At 42.1% G+C, this 15,727-nt stretch overlaps 1 protein-coding gene across 5 annotated transcripts; it reads left to right on the top strand.

Moving 5' to 3' along the window:
- Positions 1-989: 989 nt before the first annotated feature.
- On the top strand, positions 990-7,830 carry LOC132872849 (uncharacterized). Of its 5 annotated transcripts, none has more exons than XM_060907953.1 (6): positions 990-1,121; positions 1,497-1,844; positions 1,924-1,965; positions 2,067-2,180; positions 3,364-3,495; positions 4,321-4,396. In XM_060907953.1, coding segments are annotated over exons 1-6 (681 nt in total). In that variant the 5' UTR covers positions 990-1,078; the 3' UTR covers positions 4,323-4,396. The 5 variants fall into 5 exon arrangements, with proteins under 5 accessions (XP_060763936.1, XP_060763935.1, XP_060763939.1 ...); XM_060907955.1 differs by lacking the exon at positions 3,364-3,495 and adding an exon at positions 7,445-7,830 and having other exon boundaries at positions 993-1,121; positions 4,321-4,446; XM_060907952.1 differs by having other exon boundaries at positions 3,364-4,411.
- The last annotated feature ends 7,897 nt before the right edge of the window (positions 7,831-15,727 follow it).

Raw genomic sequence — 15,727 nt, forward strand, 5'->3', positions numbered from 1 at the left:
CACATTTTAAGTGAAATATATAACAAAATAAAGTGCAAAAAGTGAAGGGGATCTGAATATTTTCCCACCATACACACATTATTAGGGCATCAACAGAATATTCTAATTAATTATTTAATTTCATTAATGAAACAATTTAAAATAAGTCAAGTTTCAACTTTCTTGTAGGCAGAGTTGCACAAAGAAGGCAAGCCATCTCTTAAACCACGAGGCTCAGTGAGGATCAAACACATGCAGCAACTGCCTTTTTCACAGTTTGAACATTTTCCAACCACAGAACTGACACTCTGCACATCTGCACGCATGACTTTTGCATTTGAACTGCAAAGACTTTTGACTCTCTCACCTGCATTTTAGCATTCTGACCACCAACTGCTTCTTTCTCACGCCTTCTTTCCACTATTCACCCACCCACACACACACACACTGAAAGAAGATTATGAGCATAATCATCTTGCTAAAATGATGTTTGAAGTTTAATTACTGTACATCATCCCCAGAGCAGTTCATTTTACTGATAATTATATAAACAGGTGAAAATCTGGATTAAAAAATGAGTCTAATGTACTGTATTTATTAACATAAAAATGGTTTGGCTGCATTTTGACACACATCACATTCAGATGCTCCTGATTAACTGAATCAGACGTATTAAATTGTATAATTCATTAATTTAGCTTGTTGAATTAAATTAAAGAGGTCACTGTAAGGTACTGCTATAAACAATGAGCATAAAGGCTTTTCCCTGATAATCCATCAGAGAGAGCACAGCACTGCAAACCAGTTCATTATTCTGAGCTGGAATAGAGATTCATTGGCAACTAATAAACTTACAAATGTTATCATATCAAAATATACTCGTGGACTCAAACTAGGACTTTTCTTCAAATATGTTCAGCCATGAAAATAAATCCAAACTAAACTGTACATCACTGCACTTATAAACTTGGTAGTGTATTTGAATAACAAAGCGTAGGCTGTATCAACACACTCCACCCACACACACACACAAATAAACTCTGCATTAGTTTTGCCCCACAGACCGTTTCTTCTTTGTCTCTCGTTTGATAGTTCAACAATGATTGGGTTTGAAATTCTGCATGTGTCCCTCTGTGTCATGGGTGAGTGTTAATAATCTCATTTATTGCTTAAATGAAAAAAAAAATTAAAATTGGAAGAAAGTAGAAGAACTTCATACAGTCCAGCACATTATAGCTCTGACAATAGAATCTCACACTATAAACTATAATTACATTTGCATTCATTACATTGTTCTGTAACTGAAAAAAATTAATTATTCAGGGGGAAAAGTTTTTTTTCTGTCCAGCTTTGTGATTTTGTTCCTGAGAATTTATAGACTTTTTAAATTCATTCAATTAAAAATGAAACACAGATGATCAGATCCAGTTAGAAACACTGATAAAAGCTCATCTATCCTGACTGTATTAAAGTTGTGTGTAATGTGTGAAAGAGGTTGTGTGTTTTCTGGGTTGCAGGTTTGCTCTCGGAGACTCTGTGCTCTTTAACTGTGGAGGTGGAAGCTGGAGATAACGCCACTGTTTGGTGCCAACATGAGCTGAGTGATACAGGTTACATTGTCTGGTTTAAACACACAAGTGCTTCAGTTCCACTTCTTCTTGGGTGCAAAAAGTTTAGGACATCAACTCCATCACAAAACTGTTACTTCTATAATGAAATTGAGCGAATAGTGATGTCTGTTCACGGCAAGAACACGTCTCTCACCATCACCGCAGTAAATGTCTCTGATACAGGACTGTATTACTGCAGCTTCATAGATCTGGACCAAGTGAACTTTAAAAACTCGACCTTTTTACAAGTGAAAGGTAAATTTATAAAGTAAATCATTACAGTAAAAGTTGATTCAGATGGTCGAGGTTGTAAAAATAATGTTTCATTTTTCAGACAGAAATAAAACACTTTCTGAGAACCCGGACAGAGCGAAAGGTTTGTTGTTTTTGTTCTACAAAAGGCTTCTGTACATTTTTCAATTAAAATATGATGCAGGTTTCAGGATCTAAATGTTTTCTGTAATGTTTTTCTCCAAGGTTCAGTCTCTTCTCCTGTGTTCTTCATACTGAATGTGGTGTTCGGTGCAGTGATTGTGATTCTTCTCAGTGTCCTGATCTTCATCATACTGAAACACAGAGAAACACACAGAGGTAAAATATTACTCCAATAATAATAATAATAATAATTGCTTTGTGTTGCTTTAGGTGCTGGAGCAGAAGATAACGAGGTAAATGTGACACTACAATCATTAAAACTAATCAATACACTGATCTGATTTATTAACCCTGATTTAAACTGAAACAGAAATCAACACGTTTGGGTTTTTTTGAGCTGGTGGAAATTTTTTATCCTCTCAATAAAAATATTTTATTTACGTTATTTTATTATTTTCTTAAAATATATAGTGTATAACACGTATAGAGTATACACATATACTGTAAATTAAACTAAAAAAAGACAAAGGGTTTTATTGAAGATTAAATAATGATGATTTAAAACTGTATCTCTTTGATAACTTCTGAGCAGATTGAGTTTGAGCTCTGAGGTTGTAATGTGTGGTTTCTGTAGCCGAGGCAGTCTGCTCCTCTTGTTCTTGTCGTTTCTGCTTCAACCCGACACTGCTGTCTTCAACTCAGACCTAGAAACTGAGAGGCTCAAAATATTTCACTGCTCTCTTGTTGCAGGACACGTCACATTTCATTTTTACCATCTGAGGATATTTTAGAAACATTTTTGTTTTAAATCAAAATGTTTGAGCGCAGCTGAAAACAAAAAGTAAAATTCAGCAGAAAATATATAGTTAAATAGAACTTAGTGATATTTTGTCAATAATAGAATCAGTTCATGCTTCATGAAAATGTGCTCATTCTTTAAAACAGAGTTTCTCAAACATTTTACTTGTAAAATTAAATTTCCAGAAACTCCTCATTATTATTATCATTATTTAAATACAAGTATATTTTTACATATCTCTTTATAAATCACAAATATTTTATTCTTGAAAATTTCACTGACAGAACATTCGGCCGGAGCTGATATTATTTATAGGTAACATATTATTTATATGTTTTTTTACTTACTGAGGTTTGGATTAAATCCACAGGAGACACGCAGGCTAATAATTATAACTGTAATAACAGAATGATAAATATAAAGAACAACCAATATAATATTAATAATAAATATTAATAGTAATAACAATTAACAGATAACTTTAATGATTTTCCTTGGTTTTGATTTCCACCACTGTGCAAAGGCCTGTTTCTAGCCAGCCTTCATGAGTAGAGCATTTTAATCTGAATAGTTTGATCTTCAGGTGTTTTGTTCCATCAGGTTTATTCTCAGGAACAATGAAAGCACACATGCTAAAGTCGAGGAGAAAATCCTCAAGGTTCTCAGAGAATGAGGCTCTCAAGTTTCTCCACCATGAGGGTTTTATGATCTCGACACATCTCGAGGAAATATGTGAGGTTCACCTGATTTATTATTTATATCTGATCATCTCGGCGGCACGGTGGTGTAGTGGTTAGCGCTGTCGCCTCACAGCAAGAAGGTCCTGGGTTCGAGCCCCGGGGCCGGCGAGGGCCTTTCTGTGTGGAGTTTACATGTTCTCCCCGTGTCCGCGTGGGTTTCCTCCGGGTGCTCCGGTTTCCCCCACAGTCCAAAGACATGCAGGTTAGGTTAACTGGTGACTCTAAATTGACCGTAGGTGTGAATGTGAGTGGTTGTCTGTGTCTATGTGTCAGCCCTGTGATGACCTGGCGACTTGTCCAGGGTGTACCCCGCCTTTCGCCCGTAGTCAGCTGGGATAGGCTCCAGCTTGCCTGCGACCCTGTAGAAGGATAAAGCGGCTAGAGATAATGAGATGAGATCTGATCATCTCTGTGTGCGGGGTGGCACGGTGGTGTAGTGGTTAGCACTGTCGCCTCACAGCAAGAAGATCTGGGTTCGAGCCCCGTGGCCGGTGAGGGCCTTTCTGTGGAGAGTTTGCATGTTCTCCGCATGGGTTTCCTCCGGGTGCTCCGTTTTCCCCCACAGTCCAAAGACATGCAGGTTAGGTTAACTGGTGACTCTAAATTGACCGTAGGTGTGAATGTGAGTGTGAATGGTTGTCTGTGTCTATGTGTCAGTCCTGTGATGACCTGGCGACTTGTCCAGGGTGTACCCCGCCTTTCGCCTGTAGTCAGCTGGGATAGGCTCCAGCTTGCCTGCGACCCTGTAGAACAGGATAAAGCGGCTAGAGATAATGAGATGAGATGAGATCTCTGTGTGTCCTCTGTGTCTCTGCAGGATCCGGACTCGGACTCGTTGCGTTACGCTGCGCTACAGTTCTCAAAGAAGAAAACCAAGAGGAGCGAGAGACGTGATGAAAATGTGGATCCACATGTTCTCTATTCTTCTGTCAGACAGAGTAATGTGTGTACATAATGTTATATATCAGTTACTGTTTACTAAATATGAAACAGATGTTTCTGATGCTCTGAGGTTGAAGGGATTCGACCTTTTATAAACCCACAGTTACAAAATATGGGATTGTAAAACTGCAAGAGCTTCAGGATTCTGCACATTTCTTTTTACTATAGACCTTGTATTAAGTCTCTCAGTTTATCATCCAGTGTAATAATAAATTCAGGTGTAAATAGATACATTTCTTTATTTTGGACTTGTTTCTAAGAAAATAACAGATTTGTTGAGGCTCTGGCAATAAAACCTGCTCTTTGTATCAGTCACTAATGCTGATGTTGTGTGTAAACGCTGTGCCCCATAAAGTAATACAGTCGCCTCCATAGTTCGAATTACGGGGGGTACTGGGGGGTACTATACCCCCCAATGAATACCCAGTACCCCCCAAAGAGACAAAAATATAAGTTTTGGGGGGGTCCGATATTTTTTCTGATATTGTGAAAAGGAATATATAATTCAAACCAACTCCCATTCGGCATTCTTATTGTAGGAACATTTTAATGTAAATCGATTTCAGATAGACACCCCTATTGTGGACCGTACCATTTTTAGTCACCGCAGCGCTAGAACGCGCTAGAGCGGGGGTTCTCAAAGTGTGGGAGAGACAGCCCCCCGCAGAGAGCAAATAAACAACAGCGCCCCCCCCCCAATTTTTGTTGTTGCTATACTTAATGTTCCATTCGTATTTAAAAAAAGGTTGTTTTACACATTTTTATTTTTTCTTTTACACATTTTAAACATCTGTGCTTTTTGAGAACATCTTTTTTTTTACACATTTAAAACATATGAGCTTTATTAAAACATCTTTTTTTTACATATCTGTGCTTTTTGAGAACGTCTTTTTTTTTTACACATTTTAAACATCTGTGCTTTTTTTAAACATCTTGTTTTACACATTTTAAACATCTCATAGCATCGCTAGCTAGCACCTCTTGACAGGCAGCACACTGTGGCAGTGGAGTATCTTCAGATCCAGTCCATGAAAATCCAAACTTTAAATAATCGTGGTCATACTTCCTTCTTTTTTTACTTGGCCCAGACTCTGTCTCCTCACTCACTGCAGCTTTAGGTGCCAAAAATCGATCCATTTTGTCTCTGGAAAAGGCTAGCTGAAGTTCGCTAAATGTCCGCAATGGAGCACTTGCATGTGACGTCACAGCCGATCCAGATTGTGACAGACGCCATCGTGTCGGTCAAACGCCATATTCCGCCTTCTACTTCTGGTTCTACTTCTGCTTTTACTTCTACCTTTTCTTCTGGAAAACCCTACTATATACAATTCTACTACAACGGCTGCGGCTACAAGCTCTCCCTACATGTGCACGTTTTTTATGTTTTTTGTGTGTATTTTTGCGTGTTGTTCGTCTGTACCGGACTTCAATATCCACTACAACCGTATGGACTTACTGGACATTGGTTTCCAGCAGAAAATGACGGTTTGTAGCGATTTCCATCGCATGCACAACATTCCGGACGAGAAAAAAAATAATAATAACATTCCGGACGAGACAGCGAGACCAGCGGGGTCTCCGTGGATTGTTATTGGAAGCAAAGCGAAGAAGGCGGCACCGGGAGCAGAAGCAAAAGCGAGGCTACAGGCAGAGCCGGCCTGTTGACTAAGCTTAGAAAACAGCTACTCAAACCTCCACTGCCAAGCCTCTACCTCTCCAACGCCAGATCCATGTAAACAAGACGGACGATTTGGAATTACCTTATTCTATTCTATAATCGGCTGGTCAGTGCTATACTCAATACTTAAGTGACTTACCCATCCAATGAGGATTATTTTCTTGTTTACAAGATGCCACATCTGAGTCGCTGACAAATCCTGAATTTCTGTAAAGATAACTGTCCAGAGATTTATAAGCACGCAGTGCTTCACCACTGAACAGCGAGGGAAAGTTGATGAGGTAATCATACACATCCGGGTATTCCGCTGGCAGTTCAAAATCCGGTTGTGAAAACTCCGTCCGGAAAGCCATAAGGGTCACAAATCTGTAGATCGTTTATTTTAGACATATATCTAGTTATCTGTTCATTAGAAAAATGAGCCGTGTAGTCCGTCGGTTGAAATTGATCCATTCTGTACACGAGTGCAGCAGTATTCAATGGTGTTTTTGACCGACAAGATGGGGGTTGTGTACTTTCCGGTCACGTGACTGCAAGATCTCTATAGTAACTTATTCTGGTTTATTTTTCTTCACATTGCGCCCCCCCCAAGAACTCTGGCGCCCCCTAGGGGAGACGCGCCCCACACTTTGAAAAGCCCTGCGCTAGAAGCAGTAGCTTCTAGTCCACACCGTATTCAGTTGATTCATCAGATACAGTCCATGGGTTTGCAGCAATTTATACAGTCTGGGGTTTGCAGCAGAAGACGTGCATTGGTAATGTTAGTTGCTAACCAACTTTTAGCCTGTTGAAAATGTGTTATTTTACAACTTTCATTTATTAAAGTGATTTGTTCTTTCAGCTCATGTCACATCTTTATACGTTGAATTACTTACCCACTGAGGCCAGAAGGCTATAGTGGACGGACGTTAACGTTAGTTACCAACATTAGTTAGCAAGATAAGCTAAGTCCCTATTTAAATCAAACTTATTACAGTGTGGTATAGAAACGATTCTCATTTCAAAGGAGAAGAACTCCATATGTTTCCATTCTCATTTTATCATGAATAAATTGTGCCCTTCTGAAATTCATTTGGCACATAGGCCCATCATGTGTGTGTGATTAAGCACAAGAAGTTCTGATGTAGGCCTAGCTAAGCCTATGTAAAATTACAGTCAGAACCTCTGGGGACTGGGGGCAACATAAAAAGAGCCAGGTAGTAGGCTAGCCTAGGCAAAATAGTACATGGATGTTTTCTATTGTTTTTACTTACATTCCTTTTGTATTATTTTTAAGATATTCATAGTTTCATATGAGTACCCTGTTTGATTTTATTCACAGAGACAGTAGGCCAAACATGAGGAAAAGAAAAGGGCCAGACATCAGGCATTTTTTTGGTGCTAAAAGAGTGAGTAGTAAATATTAGCACTAATATCTACAGACAATTACAGTACAAGTGTAGGTGCAGTTAGGTTTTATACACTGTTCATGTGAATAAAGAAAATGGGTTCCCAGCAGACAGGAGAGGCACAGCAGGACAAAAGAGAGCAAGACATTCAGCAGGACTGTTCTGCATGTGTGCATATACTGTATGTGACTCATTTGTAGTGTTGATACCCAGTTTGTTCTGACAAAGAAGGTTATCAGGTTGTACTGCTGTTTTTCTTCTGTGGTAGTACTGTATGGTTTGTCATGCTTCTTAATGACATTAAAAATTATTGTTCAGAGTTATTGTGTTGAGTTACTGACACCGACTTCCATAGACGAGACGGGACAGGACTGGGGGGCGATTGATATGATAGTGGACCATGATGGTACCCCCCAATTATGGTGGGGAAATTCGCACTCTGGTCGCCTCCTCCGTGAACAGCGACTCCGCCATGACTCTCCTGGAGACACTGAACTGATGGAGTCTCGGTCCGGGAGAGAAGACCTAAAGCCCGCCCACACACAAAACTGATTGGTCCAATCAGGATGCCTGTGCTCTCTCTCTCTCGGGAACCTACGGAATAGTTGGGATGTCTGCAGCTACCGTACCTTGACCGTCAACCTGTTTGGGTTAGCACGCAAAGCTAACCTGGCACCAGTACATTGTAAAAAAAAAAAATTTACACCAAATTTGGCTGTTGATATATTTAGTTAGTTTGTATGTGTATTATCTCTCAACGCCAACCGCCATTACGGCTGTAGCTATGTGATTGGATAAGAAACAGCCAATCAGAATGACTTTCTCCAAGTTTGTGATTGGCTGGTTTTGTGGCACATTTGTAACGCTGTGTCAGGTTGCGTGAGCGTGCAGGCAGATTTGAGCGCGCGCAGGAACGAAGTCCAAAAATAACCCCAGACCAATCAGACCCCACCTCTTCCCATGTTGGACGCGCGCATGCGCACACAGATACTGGACTGTCATCACGTGACTGCAACCCGAGACACCGCATTTTGAGAACTCCTTGTTTGTGATGAGGATCATTAGCTTTACAGTTTCCACTGCAGTTATCCGCGACTCCAAACACAATCTTATAGTTAGTGATGATCAGATAAATCTTCATGAAACACTGAAGTTTTCCAGCCAGTTGTGTTGAGAATCGGTTCATTTCTCGAGGCTTCACTTGCTCACTAGAGCCACCTGCTGGTCAAACGATCAATCATCCAATCACGCAGACAGTCCAGAGGCTGGTGGACAGCAGTTCATCAATCCAGTGTTAAAGAAAGATACATTTATAAATATATTCTACACATCTGAATAGAACTTAGACATTCAACTAGTGTATATACAATATATTTTAGTATATAGAATTAGTATATTTCATATATTTCCATGTTTAGTCTTATATGAGGGCGGCACGGTGGTGTAGTGGTTAGCGCTGTCGCCTCACAGCAAGAAGGTCCGGGTTCGAGCCCCGTGGCCAGCGAGGTCCTTTCTGTGCGGAGTTTGCATGTTCTCCCCGTGTCCGCGTGGGTTTCCTCCGGGTGCTCCGGTTTCCCCCACAGTCCAAAGACATGCAGGTTAGGTTAATTGGTGACTCTAAATTGACCGTAGGTGTGAATGTGAGTGTGAATGGTTGTCTGTGTCTATGTGTCAGCCCTGTGATGACCTGGCGACTTGTCCAGGGTGTACCCCGCCTTTCGCCCGTAGTCAGCTGGGATAGGCTCCAGCTTGCCTGCGACCCTGTAGAAGAGGATAAAGCGGCTACAGATAATGAGATGAGATGAGATGAGATGAGATGAGATGAGATGAGATGAGATGAGATGAGTCTTATATGAAAGAATTGAGCAACATAATAGATCATAATAATGGTATTACTACAGTTACAGTGATGCTTGGTGAGAAGTAGGAAACAATGTGCTTGTGGGACTGGACAGAAGAACTGATGGAACTGATATGCCTATGGGACTCAAATATCTGACTGATTTTTATTAATGAATAAAATGTGTTCCACAGTGTTAGAGCTAAGATGAATTTCTTTCTTTCTTTTGAAACAATTTCACCCATCTTTAACACACACACACACACACACACACACACACACACACACACACACACACATTCACATGAAACAGAAGAGGCTGGGACACAAACATTTCAAAGCAAGGAGACATAAATGTGGGGATACATCCTTCTGTTTTGCCCAGTACTGCAAAGGGTCTTCTGATTCAGAAATGTATAACATGTACTACATCCTATATAATCTATATACTATATATCTTGTGTGTATATATATATATATATATATATATATATATATATATATATATATATATATATATATATATATATATAAAAAAAAATCTCCTTCTCACCCCCGGCGGGGGGTGGGGGGGTGGTATCCATGTCATCCTCAAGCTCGGGTCCTCTACCAGAGGCCTGGGAGTTTGAGGGTTCTGCGCAGTATCTTCGATGTTCCTAGGACTGCGCTCTTCTGGACTGAGGCTTCAGATGTTGTTCCTGGGATTTGCTGGAGCCACTCTCCCAGTTTGGGGGTTACTGCCCCAAGTGCCCCCACTACCACGGGGACCACGCAACCCTTGACCTTCCACATCCGTTCCAGCTGCTCTTTCAACCCTTGATACTTCTCAAGTTTCTCATGTTCCTTCTTCCTGATGTTGGCGTCAGCTGGGATCACCACATCTATCACCACCACCCTCTTCTGCTCTTTGTCCACCACCACTATGTCCGGATGGTGAGCCAGGATCTGTTTGTCAGTCTGGAAGCTGAAGTCCCACAGAATCTTGGCCCTGTTGTTCTCAGCCACCTTCTGTGGTATGGCCCATTGGGACTTGGGTACTTCTATTCCATACTGGTTGCAGATGTTCCTGTATACTATCCCAGCCACTTGGTTGTGCCTCTACATGTACGCTGATCCAGCTAGCATCTTACACCCTGCTACTATGTGCTGGACTGTTTCAGGGGCTTCTTTGCACAGTCTGCATCTTGGGTCTGATCTACTCTGGTAGATCCTGGCCTCTATGGCTCTTGTGCTTATGGCCTGTTCTTGTGCTGCCATGATTAGTGCCTCTGTGCTGTCTGTCAGTCCTGCATTATCCAGCCACTGGTAGGATTTCTTGATATCAGCCACTTCCTCTATCTGACGGTGGTACATGCCATGTAGGGGTTTGTCTCTCCAGGTTATATATACACACTATCACCACTATCACCACTATTACCACTGCGCTATCACCACTGCTGTTCTGCATAGGCCTGAACCCCCTCAGTCAGATCATCACGAAGAGCGGCTACGGGTACCGATTCCGTAGTGGGGCAACAATCAGCCACCTGCTCTACATGGATGACATCAAGCTGTATGCCAGGAACGAGCGAGAAATAGACTCGCTGATCCACACCACCCGGATCTACAGCGATGACATAGGGATGTCATTCGGATTGGACAAGTGTGGCCGGATGGTCTCAAAGAGAGGCAAGATGATCCGGACTGAGGGGATTGACCTACCAGAGGGCAACATAGGTGATATCCAAGACAGCTACAAGTACCTTGGCATCCCACAGGCTAATGGAAACCATGAAGAAGCCACAAGGAAGTCAACCACAGCCAAATACCTCCAGAGAGTAAGGCAGGTCCTGAAAAGTCAGCTGAATGGTAAGAACAAGGTCCGAGCCATCAACATGTACGCACTACCAGTCATCAGATACCCCGCTGGTATCATAAACTGGCCAAAGGAGGAGATAGAAGCCACAGATATCAAGACTAGAAAGCTCCTCACCATGCATGGAGGGTTCCACCCCAAGTCCAGCACCCTGAGACTATACACTAAGCGGAAAGAGGGAGGCCGAGGGCTAGTGAGCATCAAGACCACGGTCCAGGATGAAACATCGAAAATCTGAGAATACATCAGAAAGATGGCCCCAAAGGATGAACTGCTAAGTGAATGTCTCAGGCAGCAGAACCCTGATGAGAGTGCAGAGGAGGAGGAGGAGGAAGAGACAACCTGGAGAGACAAACCCCTACATGGCATGTACCACCGTCAGATAGAGGAAGTGGCTGATATCAAGAAATCCTACCAGTGGCTGGATAATGCAGGACTGACAGACAGCACAGAGGCACTAATCATGGCAGCACAAGAACAGGCCATAAGCACAAGAGCCATAGAGGCCAGGATCTACCAGAGTAGATCAGACCCAAGATGAAGACTGTGCAAAGAAGCCCCTGAAACAGTCCAGCACATAGTAGCAGGGTGTAAGATGCTAGCTGGATCAGCATACATGGAGAGGCACAACCAAGTGGCTGGGATAGTATACAGGAACATCTGCAACCAGTATGGAATAGAAGTACCCAAGTCCCAATGGGCCATACCACAGAAGGTGGCTGAGAACAACAGGGCCAAGGTTCTGTGGGACTTCAGCTTCCAGACTGACAAACAGATCCTGGCTAACCAACCGGACATAGTGGTGGTGGACAAAGAGCAGAAGAAGGTGGTGGTGATAGATGTGGCGATCCCAGCTGATGCCAACATCAGGAAGAAGGAACATGAGAAACTTGAGAAGTATCAAGGGTTGAAAGAGCAGCTGGAACGGATGTGGAAGGTCAAGGGTTGCGTGGTCCCCGTGGTAGTGGGGGCACTTGGGGCAGTAACCCCCAAACTGGGAGAGTGGCTCCAGCAAATCCCAGGAACAACATCTGAAGCCTCAGTCCAGAAGAGCGCAGTCCTAGGAACATCGAAGATACTGCGCAGAACCCTCAAACTCCCAGGCCTCTGGTAGAGGACCCGAGCTTGAGGATGACATGGATACCACCCCCCCCCGCCGGGGGTGAGAAGGAGATACACACTATATACAGTGGTGCTTGAAAGTTTGTGAACCCTTTAGAATTTTCTATATTTGTGCATAAATATGACCTAAAACAGGGCGGCACAGTGGTGTAGTGGTTAGCGCTGTCGCATCACAGCAAGAAGGTCCGGGTTCGAGCCCCATGGCCGGCAAGGGCCTTTCTGTGTGGAGTTTGCATGTTCTCCCCGTGTCCACGTGGGTTTCCTCCGGGTGCTCCGGTTTCCCCCACAGTCCAAAGACATGCAGGTTAAGTTAACTGGTGACTCTAAATTGACTGTAGGTGTGAGTGTGAATGGTTGTCTGTGTCTATGTGTCAGCCCTGTGATGACCTGGCGACTTGTCCAGGGTGTACCCCGCCATTTGCCCGTAGTCAGCTGGGATAGGCTCCAGCTTGCCTGCGACCCTGTAGAACAGGATAAAGTGGCTAGAGATAATGAGATGAGATGAGATGACCTAAAACATCATCAGATTTTCACACAAGTCCTAAAAGTAGATAAAGAGAACCCAATTAAACAAATGAGACAAAAATATTACAATTGGTCATTTATTTATCGAGCAAAATGATCCAATATTACATAATGTGAGTGGCAAAAGTATGTGAATCTTTGCTTTCAGTATCTGGTGTGACCCCCTTGTGCAGCAATAACTGCAACTAAACGTTTGGGGTAACTGTTGATCAGTCCTGCACACCGGCTTGGAGGAATTTTAGCCCATTCCTCCGTACAGAACAGCTTCAACTCTGGGATGTTGGAGGGTTTCCTCACATGAACTGCTCGCTTCAGGTCCTTCCACAACATTTTGATTGGATTAAGGTCAGGACTTTGACTTGGCCATTCCAAAACATTAACTTTATTCTTCTTTAACCATTCTTTGGTAGAACGACTTGTATGCTTAAGGTCCTTGTCTTGCTGCATGACCCACCTTCTCTTGAGATTCGGTTCATGGACAGATGTCCTGACATTTTCCTTTAGAATTCACTGGTATAATTCAGAATTCATTGTTCCATCAATGATGGCAAGCCGTCCTGGCCCAGATGCAGCAAAACAGGCCCAAACCATGATACTACCACCACCATTTTTCACAGATGGGATAAGGTTCTTATGCTGGAATGCAGTGTTTTCCTTTCTCCAACCATAACACTTCTCATTCAAACCAAAAAGTTTTATTTTGGTCTCATCCATCCACAAAACTTTTTTCCAATAGCCTTATGGCTTGTCCACGTGATCTTTAGCAAACTGCAGACAAGCAGCAATGTTCTTTTGGGAGAGCAGTAGCTTTCTCCTTGCAACCCTGCCATGCAGACCATTGTTGTTCAGTGTTCTCCTGATGGTGGACTCATGAACATTAACATTAGCCAATGTGTGAGAGGCCTTCAGTTGCTTAGAAGTTACCCTGGGGTCCTTTGTGACCGCACCGACAATTACATACCTTGCTCTTGGGAGTAATCTTTGTTGGTCGACCACTCCTGGGAGGATAACAATGGTCTTGAATTTCCTCCATTTGTACACAATCTGTCTGACTGTGAATTGGTGGAGTTCAAACTCTTTAGAGATGGTTTTGTCACCTTTTCCAGCCTGATGAGCATCAACAACGCTTTTTCTGAGGTCCTCAGAAATCTCCTTTGTTCATGCCATGATACACTTCCACAAACATGTGCTGTGAAGATCAGACTTTGATAGATCCATGTTCTTTAAATAAAACAGGGTGCCCACTCACACCTGATTGTCATCCCATTGATTGAAAACACTTGACTCTAATTTCACCTTCAAATTAACTGCTAATCCTAGAGGTTCACATACTTTTGCCACTCACAGATATGTAATATTGGATCATTTTCCTCAATAAATAAATGACAGAGTATAATATTTTAGCCTCATTTGTTTAACTGGGTTCTTTTTATCTACTTTTAGGACTTGTGTGAAAATCTGATGATGTTTTAGGTCATATTTATGCAGAAATATAGAAAATTCTAAAGGGTTCACAAACTTTCAAGCACCACTGTACCTTATGCATGGTTCCAGTAGAATGACATTATGCTTTATGATTATCTCACTGTTGTCACTGTTGAGAAATGAATACGATGTTATCAAAACAAACCGTGGATGACCAGAGATGTCAAGCAGCTGCTGAGGGACCGTGGCACAGCCTTTAGGTCTGGCAACATGGAAGTGTACAGTGTTGCCAGATCCAACCTAAAAAGAGGTATCAAAGAAGCAAAAGCAGCCGACAGGAGGAAAATCGAGAGACACTTTAGCGTGGGGGACCTCTGGTGCGTCTGGCAGGGAATCCAGCACCTCACAAACTTTAAGGGCTCCAAAGATTCAAACACCAGTACCAGCAGGAACCTCGCTGAGGAGCTCAACCATTTCTTTGCATGGTTTGAGGTGACTGAGGCAGAGACTGGGTCCACACTGTTAGCACCCGCGAGTGACCTGGCACCAGTGGCGGCTCCTGAATTTTTTTTCAGGGGGGGCAATTTTCCACCGTTATGTCTACACAGACCGTAAATGTCCACAGGACTGAAGTAAATTGACCTAGGTAGCAAATCAATTGGCCGAACTTGTTTTTGCCTGGTAAATTCAGATATCAATACAGACAACATCTCTTCTCTCCACTAGGTGGCAACACTGAACAAGTTAAAGGTGGCAAACTAAGGTAGCCTAGTAAACTAGACCCACCCGCCTAGCGCCAAAAATATTTTTGCCTACGAGTGGCAAATGTTCACATTTAGTCTGGCTTGCCAGGCTAAAACTAAGGCAGATTCATTGTGAAGCCTTCAAAGCAAAACATTTGGCATCACAATCAATTAATATTACATTACTCATTTATTTTCTCATATTATTCCAGTATTCTATAATAAGTAGACACAAATTCTTAATTATAAACATATTCTAATTTCTTCAATTCTAAAGAATGCAATTAAAGTGGCAGGATATAAATCCAAAACAAGTGTTTATTTAAGTTTTGAAAAAGATGAAAAGCATAACCATCAAACAAACATGTGCAGCTTAATTATGTGTTTTTTATATGGAATTGCACCATTTTAACAACAAATAATTCTAAATAAATTCTGCAGTTTTTTTCCCAAGAATTCCTCCAGAAAGCCATGCCTTAAAAGGAAATTTAAAGTATTACAAGCATGTCAATGAACACAAAAGGCTTTAGTTATTTAGCTATATATACACAAGGTTACACAAGGTTTTGTAGTCAGTGCAACTTGGCTTAACAAGCTGGAAAAAAGGTAAGGTGCTGCTGGCTCCAATGAACACATCTCATCTCATCTCATTATCTCTAGCCGCTTTATCCTTCTACAGGGTCGTAGGCAAGCTGGAGCCTATCCC

Source organism: Neoarius graeffei, chromosome 24, assembly GCF_027579695.1.
Source record: "Neoarius graeffei isolate fNeoGra1 chromosome 24, fNeoGra1.pri, whole genome shotgun sequence".
Taxonomy (NCBI): domain Eukaryota; kingdom Metazoa; phylum Chordata; class Actinopteri; order Siluriformes; family Ariidae; genus Neoarius; species Neoarius graeffei.

Excerpts from the sequence above, each read along its gene's own strand:
- LOC132872849 (XM_060907952.1), top strand. The coding sequence starts at position 1,079 with ATGATTGGGTTTGAAATTCTGCATGTGTCCCTCTGTGTCATGG. Across the intron at positions 1,122-1,496 it reads TGTGTCCCTCTGTGTCATGG|GTTTGCTCTCGGAGACTCTG; the intron begins GTGAGTGTTAAT and ends TCTGGGTTGCAG. Across the intron at positions 2,181-3,363 it reads ACACAGAGAAACACACAGAG|GTTTATTCTCAGGAACAATG; the intron begins GTAAAATATTAC and ends TTGTTCCATCAG.